Below are 10,728 nucleotides of genomic sequence, written 5' to 3' on the forward strand. Positions count from 1 at the left end.
TAATTATTTTACCTTTCTTTTTAAATATGAATTTTCTACAGGACTAGTATTATAGCATTAACATCTGCAATGGGGGTTTTCTTACCTGATTTCTTTGATAACAAAAGTTGCAAGCCCAGAGTTTTGCTCGATAATCCACTTGACTGTTTTATGAAAAGAAAACATACATTAGGCTCATGTTTCAGTTCAATTTTATAAGAATTCTAGTGTCAATAAAATTAATATCTTTCTAAAACTTGAATGCATTCAAACTGATATTCAAAGTGATCTTTAAAAGCCATGTATTTTTAGACATTGCCAATACTTAATTCGTACTTTTAACATACACGAGTTCACCTAAATGGTGAATATACAGTAACTTTTAATATATAGCAAATATCAAAAAAATTAAGATAATCCTATTTTCCTCAAATGACTTTAGTGACATCTACACTCAGACCTAGAAAACATTTATTCAAGTCAAAAATATATTTATCGAATGCCTGATATGTACCGATGATTATTTTAGGTGCTGGTAATACAGCAGTAAGCATGAGAGAAAAGTTCCCTCTCATGGAATTTACATTCTAGAAGAGATAGACATAAAAAAGGCAAGTAGATGTACAAATAACAAAATGCTTTTAGACAGTGATAACAAAGATTAAAGAAAACAAAACAGGATGTGAGAATGCATTTGGAAGGGCTACTTTAAAGGACAGCCTTCTTAAATAGACATGTATGATCTGAATGAAAAGCAACCAGTAAAAGGAAAATCTGGATACAGAGCAATCCAGGCAGAATACATAGCTACTGTACAAGTTCCAAGGAAGGAATAAGTTTGGTATGTTCGAGGATCAGAAAGAGGGCAATAGAGTTAAGGTATTATGTAGATGAGAATAAGAAAAATGGATGATACAAAATGAAGGCAGAAATATATACAGAGACTAGATCATGTAGGGCTTTACAGGTCTTGATAAGGGGTTTGAATTTTTCATTCCAAGTATAAGCAGCAGCTATTGGAGGATTTTAACAATCTGATATCCATTCATAAAATGCTAGCTCCTGGGTGGCAAATAGACTGTTGAAAGATGAGAATGAAAACAGGGAGACCAGTTAGGAGGATATTGAAATTGTCCAGGAAAAAGATGGTGGTATCTGAAGCAGGATGTACTAGCAGAGATTGAGTATAAGAGACAGAATCCATAATGTGCTGAAAGTAGACCAATCAGAGTTGCTAGCGCATTGGATGGGGGGAGAGGGAGTGGAAAGAGGAAAAAAAGATGATTTCTGAGATTTTGGCTTCAGCAACAAGAAATCATAACATTTTTCCAATACCATGCCACTCAATTATACTTTTCTAATGCACAAGATGGCTTGATACATAGCCAGCACAACCATCTAGAAAATACTGATAGGCTCTAATGGTTTTTACAGTGACACTTTTACATTTGGTGTCTTTACATTATCAACTTACTACAACTAGAATGATCCTAAAATTTTACAGCTTTTTTAATTTCTTTGACCTCATAATTTGAAAAAGTAACTATGAACAAAAGCAAAGGCATTTTTATATAAATGAGCCACTACATTTTTGAATCATATTGCCACATTAGTTTTTTCCATATATTTTAATTACCATAAAGGATTTAAAACTGCACGACAAGTGGTCCTACTACAAAGAACAGGTTCATATTGAATAGGCGGTAAATCAGGTCTCTCCTTCAGTGGTGTAAATAGCGCTGCCACGGGAACAACCATTCTTGTAGCTTCCAGTCGACTTGATGGCCAAACATTCCAACTAAATCGGACTCCATCTCGTTCCTCATTTTGTTGAATGAATTCCAAATAGGTTGTCATTGTGGAGCTTGATTCTTATTTCTGTACCAAAATTAAAAGATACTTAAAAATCTAGGATTCACTTAAGATTGAAAATAAATATGTTTTTAAGTGGATCTGAGAGGCAAAAAAAAAAAGGAAGTATGTTTTCCCCACATTCAGCAATATTAACACATTAGAAATCACGACCAAATGAAAATATTTATTTCAGAAAAAAATTAGCAAGCAAACGATAACCCCACTTATATAACAAAATAATTAGTGGCTATACAGAACCCAATGCCCATTAGGTCCATTAAGAGGTATTTTACACTTTTTTATTCACTCTTTAAAAAACAATGGCAACAAATAGTAAGTGTCCTGTTCATTTAAAGGTGATAGGAAAGAAAGGCAAAAATAGGGGGAAAATCTAGGTCTATGTTTTCTATATCAGCTTTTTAAGTTACATCAGTCTAATAAACACATCGAAATCACAAAATTCTAAAACTCATATAGTTTTCTATCCAGAATATAACAAGTTTCCACTAAACTTTATAGAAGAGAATGCTTAATGGTACGTAACAAAAATATTTTCCTAAAACCTGGTACTTCTACTTTAGACAGGTAATTTTTTAACTTTGCAAATACAGGTTATTTGTGGGACAATTAACAAAATGCCTGAGAAATGCTGTTTCCTCATGATTTATATACTGTTTAACTTCTTTTGCAGAAACTTAATTCAGAATATTTTTAAAATTTCAGCTTATGAGAGTGTTTTAAACTCTAATTTGAAATACATAATTTCAATAAAATAATTTAAGTTTACTACCAGGGGAAGAGGATGCCACTCTGGGGAGGGTCCACTATCTAGACATTTCTCCATTTTTACTATCTACCTAAGATGCCAGATTCCTATCTAAGCAACAGTTCTCCCTCATGTTCTCAAACTGCAACAATGGTTAGTCATGGAAGGAAGTTGAAGGTGTATGAGGATAAAGAATTTCAAGTGCTATGTGGCAGACACAAAGGATATCAAGTTAAAACAACTGAAGAGGCCAAGTGTGGTGGCTTGCACCTATAATTCTAGCACTTTGGGAGGCCAACGTGGGAGAAATGCTTGAGCCCCAGAGTTCGAGGGTGCAGTGAGCTAATAAGCTATGATCATGGCACCGCACTCCAGCCTGGAAAACAGAGCGAGACCTTGTCTCTTAAAAAAAAAAAAAAAAGAACTTAAGAATTATGAAACTACAGCGGCAGAAAAAGAAAACTCAACATGGACGTAAAGATCGATAATAGTAGGACAAGAAATTGATCCTAAAATATAAGTGAGGGAAGGAGAGGTATTATTCAAAAAAAATGTTAGATATAACAGTTTTAATTTTAGAAAATTTTCAAATAGATTTTGATAATACAAATTACAGAAAGTGAAGCTTAACAAATCTAAGTATTCCAAGCAGCTAAGAACTTTCTCTTCCTTAAAATAAGTAAGATAATAAACATGAAAGAAAACACTATTTCCTCCTACCATGCCAGCATCTTGGTGACAACTACAGAATTTTATGCTAATCAAAAGAGATTGTGGCCAGGTATGATGGCTCATGCCTATAATTCCAGCACTTTGGGAGGACAAGGTGGGAGGATCTCTTGAAGCCAGTGAGACATGCACCCCACCACCCTGACACCTCCACTCTCCCCACCCTGTCTCTACAAAAAACAGAAAAAATTAGCCGGGGCATGGTGACTGGTGCCTGTAGTCCCAGCTACTCCGAAGGCTGAGTAGCTTGAGCCCAGGAGTTTGAGGGTGCAGTGAGCTATGATGATGCCACCATACTCTAACCTGGGCAACAGAGACTCTGTCTCAAAAAAAAAAAAAAAAAGACAAAAGAAAGAGATCGTGGATTTTCAAAGGTGTATAAAGGGTAAAGAGGAATCCTAAGACTACACTTACTTAGAAAAGACTATTTTGAAGATAAATACAGAAGACAAGCTTTGAGAAGGATAGTTGGTATAAGCTTCCAAGGAAAAGTAGCCATTGAAAGATAATGATCCAACAAAGGTTAGTCAGAGGGAATTAGAAGACGCCAAACTGTTATAACACAAGCAGTCATAAAGGAAAAAATAACCTGAGGTGGGGGGAGGGGGAGATCCAGTTTTTAGCAATGGCTTCCATGCTACAGATCTGAATATAAATTCTAGGAGGCAATCCTCCCCTTCGTTTCTACAAAAAATAAAGCAAATGAAATTTTCTGTTTATTATTTAATTGCTCCTGTAATCTGAAATGCATCTACAATGCAACTGCAAAAAGCATTAAAATACCCAAACATCCTAGACCAATCAGGGTTGTTCATCTGAAACACAAAAACAAAAAATGTTCTGAGTGATTATTTTCTCAATTCTCCCAAATAGTATATAACTAGTAGTAGGTATTTCAAAGACATTTTTTCAAAATGGATGAAATGAGTCTGTCACTTTACTTTGAGGAAAACAATTGACAGTATTTGTTGCCAATGATAAAATTGGGGCTTTCAAGCAAATATTAAAATTTTTGAAAACTTGCATCCACTACTGTGAGCTTGACAGATTCCTAACATGTAAAGACTTTTCTGATGAGATCACTGTATTAATGTGATTTTTTTGGTATTGTATAATGAAACATGACAACATTTGGAAGCTATATTAATACATTACTCAGTGAGGCAATGTTCCCCAAACGGTCAATTCATATGTTAAAATATCATGCATGGGTAGATGATCCATTCAAAGCACGGGATAATTCTAGCACTCTGGGAGGCGGAGGCAGGAGGATCACTTGAGATCAGGAGTTTGAGGTTGTTGTGAGTTAGGCTGACACCACTCTAGCCCAAGTGCCACTCTAGCCCAAGCTACAAAGCGACTCTTGTCTCAAAAAAAAAAAAAAAGAAAACAAGTACAGGATAGACCCATGGGTTTTAATGTTACAAGAGTACAAAAAGTTCACTTCTAAGGCTTCAGATTCCACATTGCAATTAACTTTTAATTTCTTAATTAAAACTCTGTCAACTTTGGTATAGTATCAAAGAAGAATATGCAAGTGTCCAAAAAAGCTATTAAAATAGTTCTTCTATTTCCAACTACATTATCTATATGAGGCCAGATTTCCTTCATACAATTAAACCAAAACAATATATTATGTGTCAACGAAAAAAAAAGACCAAGCTCTGTAAAATAATCTTAAAGAGATTTACTCTGAGCCAAATTTGAGGACCATGACTCGGAGCCATGCCCAAGAAGCCTTTAGCAAGTGGACTCAGTCTGGCTGGGTTACAGTTTGGTTTTATACATTTCAGGGAGACAGGGGTTACAGGTAAAGTCATAAATCAATATGTGGGAGGCATACATTAGTTTGGCCCAAAAAGGTGGGCCATATCGAAGTGGGGGCTTACAGGTTATAGGTGGGTTTAAAGATTCTTTGACTTGTAATTGGTTAAAGACATGAAGCTTTATCTAAAGGCTTGGAATGTTTTAACATAAGGAGCTATTTATCAGAGATAAGCCAACAGACATAGATTTGTTATGTAAATTGAGGAACTGCAGGTTTGTTTTGCATACCTTTAGGCCTGTTAATGGGTTACAAAAGATGTCCCCAAGAAGGGGAGGGTCATGACAAGGCATGTCAGACCTCCCTCCTCCAGCCAGGCTATTTAGTTTTGGGATATCCCTTTGGCCACGAGGGAGTCCATTCAGTCAGCCGGTGGGGGGTGAGCCTTATAATTTTATTTTAGTTCACATATGTACAATAGACTCCAGGAGAAGTGAAAAGTTACCTGTCTTCTATTAAGCCAGTTTTTTTCTTTGGTGTTCTAAGAACCACTGTCTTAGGACCATTAGGAAACCTCACGGAGAAAGGTTCAAGGAGTCTTAGTAGGAAAACATTCACACACAGGCAACAGCCAGGTTTAAGTTTCTACAACAGGTAACAGGCTGGATTATAACTCTACATCTTTACTTTTTATTAAGACATACTAAACATCATCTGAGTGACATTTCAGCAAAATTCCCTTCCTCTTCCTCACACTTTTTTCTCTCCATCTCTCTGCTCTAAGATCATATTTGCTTGCTAAATCACATCCACTATATTTCTTACATTCTCACTTTCCAGCAGTATTTTGAAGAAAATTTCTTCTTAATTGGTCCAATTACATGGCCATGGACAACAACTCCCTGATTTCACCTTTCCGAAGTTGGAATTGTGCAATCTTAAAATCACTAATTTGAGTACAAAATTAGCCAGGCGTGTTCCCATATCTAATAATTGCATATCCGAAAAAGTCCTTTTACAAACTAGCTTTTCGCCTGGCGCAGTGGCTCACACCTGTAATCCTAGCACTCTGGGAGGCCCAGGTGGGCGGATCATTTGAGCTCAGGAGTTCAAGACCAGCCTGAGCAAGAGTGAGACCCCATCTCTACTGAAAAAATAATAGAAAGAAATTAAGTGGACAACTAAACATATATATTTAAAAAAATTAGCCGGGCATGGTGGCACATGCCTGTAGTCCCAGCCACTCAGGAGGCCAAGACAGGAGGATCACTTGAGCCCAGGAGATTGAGGATGCTGTGAGCTAGGCTGACACCATGGCACTATAGCCCTGGCAACAGAGTGAGCCTCTGTCTCAAAAAAAAAAAAAAACCTAGCTTTTCATAAAATGGTATTATTTGACAAGCACTCTCCTCCCAACATTAACATATATTTGCATAAAGGCATCAAACCAAATAAACATTATTCACACACTATATTAGAATGCAGACTTTACATACCATTCTTTATTTTTTTTAAAGTAATACAGGCCGGGCACGGTGGCTCACGCCTGTAATCCTAGCACTCTGGGAGGCCGAGGCGGGTGGATCGCTCAAGGTTAGGAGTTCGAGACCAACCTGAGCAGGAGCGAGACCCCGTCTCTACCAAAAAGTAGAAAGAAATGATCTGGACAACTAAAAATATATATATATAGAAAAAATCAGCTGGGCATGGTGGCGCATGCCTGTAGTCCCAGCTACTCTGGAGGCTGAGGCAGAAGGATTGCTTGAGCCCAGGAGTTTGAGGTTGCTGTGAGCTAGGATGACGCCACGGCACTCACTCTAGCCACGGCAACAAAGCGAGACTCAGTCTCGGGGAAAAAAAAAAAAGTAATACAAAAAATCATTCTAAAGAAATGTCCGACTTTTCAACACAATTTGTAATGTGTGAGAACTACTTTTTTTTGCCCGCCCCCCCGGAGTTTTCAAGTAACTACTTTAGTTAAATAATTTCTCATGATAAAACTAATAGCGAAGAAGCAAAGCATTATGTCACTTTAACCTAGTATATCAAATTCGTGCCCACAGTATAACTGATTTTCAATATTCCAATTTCAGCCCTTTAATACATTATCTAATTGAAAAGCATACAACATTGCAAGTAAAACTTGAGTTCCTTCCAATCGGGTCTATCTGTTACTAGACAAATGTGCCTCTCCTACTTTTCAGCTGTAAAATCCTCGATGAACCCTCTTCAGTTACTTCTGACGACTAGCTTTATGATCTTGGACAGTTTACCTTTCTGATCTCACCAGTAAGCTGAGAGGTTTGAACCAGAAAACTACAAAGTCCTATATAACTGTAAAATTCTGTGTCAATTTCAAAATGGTTAGACTTCCGAAATGATGATAATTACACTACTGGACAAGAGAGAGAAGGAACACTTAATGTGCATTTTATATTCAAATCTAAAACTTTTTCTGCCACGTTAATTTGGCTAGTTATTCATGGTGGAGGGTAGAGACCAAGGAATTTTCACGTGAAAACATGATTTCAACGCCCCCGCTCCAGTGATTACCTGTATATTAAGACTTTACTTAAGTACCTTTCCCACCAAAACGGGAAAATTCTTGGATAGGATTGGTCCTGCCTGAAAACTTTCTATTTGTAACCAAGGCCCAAGGAATTAGCTTTACCTAGCACTTTTATCTTTAACCCCTTTAACTCCCAAGGCCGAAATACGGGTGACAAATCGCCTCGGTTCAAAGTCTAGGGCATGCCAGATTATGCAAGGAATGAACTCAGAAGCCCAAGTCCCCAGAAGAGATGATGGGCTGGGGTGGAGAAACCTGGTCGCCCAGGAGGCGGGGGTGGGTGCAGGGCGAGATGCTCGAACTGCCCGTTTTTTACCCAGCTCCCATCTTTCCACATAATCCAGGAGAGCCGGATAAGGGGGGCCGGGCCCCCAGGCCTCCGGGAGAGCGAAGCAGAGGGCGGTGAAAGGGTGACATGTTCAGTGCTCAACGTTTCCCCCGCCGGACCGCACCGGGCCGCAGCCTCCGTAGCGCCTCGCCTGCTACGGGGAACCGAGGGGGCAGAGCCGGGACCACCCCGAGACCCCGGCCCGCCAGCCCACCGCCGCCACCCAGCCCCGGTTTCCCGCTGAGCGCCCGCAGCCCCTCCGGGAGCGAGAGGAGGCGGCCCTGAAGTCGATCCTTACCTCAGTGCCTCCTCTACAAGATCTCAGCCTGTCGCAGCCTCCACCTTACAAAATCAGTCTTCTCCGCCGAGCAGGAGCAGCCCGTGGCACCGAAATCAGGGCCGGCCCCGCCCCGCCCCCGGCCTCTGCAAAGACCTCAGCCCGGCCAACATGGCTGGTCCGCCTCTGCCACGTCAAGGGGAGGGGGAGAGGCGGGGCGTAGGGGAGGAAGGGGCGGGGGATGGTAGAGAGGGGAACGGAGGGAGGCAAGGGGCGGGGCGTGAGGGGAAGAGGGGCGGGAACAGAGCTGGGGTGGGGCAACGGATCAGGGCGCTTAAGGGAGGATCCGAGAGCCGGGCGGGGCGGTGGGGGGATGTGAAGGGTAGAAAGGAGACCCGGCAGGGACCAAGCCAGAGGGGCGGGAGGGGAGGAAGGGCCGGGACAACCCGCCCGGGGGGCGGGTCCCCGGCCGAGCTGGACTGGGAGAGTGGAGCCGGGTGCGGCAGTCTCCCGGGAGCCACTGCGGGTCCTACTCCCTGCAGGTCGCAGAAAACGTGAAGAACTGCTGTTGCCACTAGACACCTCAGTTCCCCAAGAGAAATGGAGGCGTCCTCTAGGACATCTTCTCTAGGGCCGTAGTTGATTCCAAGAATCACAAACCACATCTCTAAAAAACAAAGTGAGAAGTTTGTTCTTTCATTTAGTGCAACAAATATTTACTGAACACCTACTATGCGCCAGACACAGTTGAGATGCTGGTGATATGATGTAAGCAAAATAGGCCAAGATCCCTGGCCTGAAAGAATTTAAATACTATTTATGTATTCCTAGTCAGTCTACCTGTTTTCCTCCTACATTGCTTCTACCACCCCAACTCCACCAAGCCCCACCTACTACACACACAATTTTTGCCTGGTTAATCTTGATGTGCTTGCTTCTCTTTCCAAGAAAAGAACTGAGCAAAATGAAACAGCAACAGCTGGAAAGACATTCAAAGTGGTGGTCTCAGGCAAATTCATCCTTCAGTGAAGACTGCTCATGGAATTAATTCCAGATATGACAACACCTAAAATCCTGCAAAACTTAGCGCTATCAGCAATTTATGGAATAGAAAAAAAGATCAAATACGTGTTCTTCAAAGCTTATGTAAGTTCATGAGAAATAAGTTAGCACCAAACATCATTTTCCTTTCTATTAATAATATAATGTATTAATATATGCTAAGGTTGTTTTGGAAGGTGGAAGAGGATAAGTTTGCCTATCAAATTTTAATACAATCCTGAAGAGGAAACAGGACTCAAAAGCCAAGATTCAGTAAAGGCCTCCAAATAAAATGGGTTCAGGGTGTTACCTTAACAAGAATTTCGGGTTGGGGGGCAGAAGGGGGATAAGGATTCTTAACGAAGTGCAGCATGTAAACATCAGGGACAATGTTATAAAGGTGGAATAAGAACACACAGAAAGAAACAAAAACTAAGAATGAGTAGGGTAAAAAGATAAATGTCTTAGGACTTTGAGGCTGCTACAACAAAATACCATCAACAGGGTGGCTTATACACAACAGAAATGTATTTCTTACTATTCCAGAGGATCACAGATCAAGATGCCAGCAGATTTGGTGTCTGATGAGAACCCACTTTATAGTTCACAGATGCTGATTTATAGCTTTGTTCTTCCGTGGTGGAAGGGGCTAGCTAGCTCTCTGGGGTCTCTTTTATAAAAGCACTAATCCCATTCATGAGGGCTCTTGCCCTCATGACCTAATCACCTCACAAAGGCCCTACCTACTAACACTATCACCTTGCAGGTTAGAATATGAATTTTGGGAGAAGCCAGGCAAAGTGGCTTGTGCCTGTAGTCCCAGCTACTTGAGAGGCTGAGGTAGGAGGATCGATTGAGCCCAGGAGTTCCAGGCTACAGTGAGCCATGATAGTGCCTCTGCACTCCAGCCTGGTGACAAAGAAAGACCCTGTCTCGGAAAAAAAAAAAAAAAAACTTCAAGTCTTATATTTTGATTATGTAAGTACAGGAAAAACCAGAAATAAGAAGAAGCTAGGAACTAGTAGTAATGTATTTGAAATCAGCAATCATTGTTTACAAGATGAGTATGTTCTAGACTTATACATGACCGGTAATGAGCAGTTAGTTGTACTCAGAGGACACTGCCCGTTTGGGTATTGTATCTTCCAAACCGAAAAAATATGGAATAAAAATTGGGGCTTGCTATGTTTCCATTCTTATTAAACTTTCTAATAAAGTTTTTTTCCTACTATCCCTTTACTTTTTCTAAAAACAGTTATATTAAATATTCCTTTAATTTGTGTAAATTATTCATGAAATGACTTAAAGCTATAAAAATGTAAAAGGGTCCATTGGACCAAGATGGTAGATGGTCAAGACTATTCTTTCTGGTATACTGAGAGTTACAAGGTTTTGACCTGAGTAAGAATATAGAGAGAAT

The 10,728-nt window shown here is 40.1% G+C and overlaps 1 protein-coding gene across 1 annotated transcript in view; it reads right to left on the reverse strand.

The window, feature by feature from the left end:
* The window catches only part of SEC23A (Sec23 homolog A (S. cerevisiae)), a 55,163-nt gene extending 46,667 nt beyond the window's left edge, over positions 1–8,496 (reverse strand). Inside the window, exons 1-3 of the mRNA XM_012657998.1 lie at positions 8,289–8,496; positions 1,616–1,857; positions 86–143 (exon numbers count right to left, since the gene is read on the reverse strand). Coding sequence (XP_012513452.1) covers positions 86–143; positions 1,616–1,836 — 279 coding nt within the window. The 5' untranslated portion in view covers positions 1,837–1,857; positions 8,289–8,496. The remainder of the gene's footprint in view (positions 1–85; positions 144–1,615; positions 1,858–8,288) is intronic.
* Positions 8,497–10,728: the final 2,232 nt, after the last annotated feature.

This window comes from Propithecus coquereli, unplaced genomic scaffold, assembly GCF_000956105.1.
Source record: "Propithecus coquereli isolate 6110/MARCELLA unplaced genomic scaffold, Pcoq_1.0 Scaffold116, whole genome shotgun sequence".
Taxonomy (NCBI): domain Eukaryota; kingdom Metazoa; phylum Chordata; class Mammalia; order Primates; family Indriidae; genus Propithecus; species Propithecus coquereli.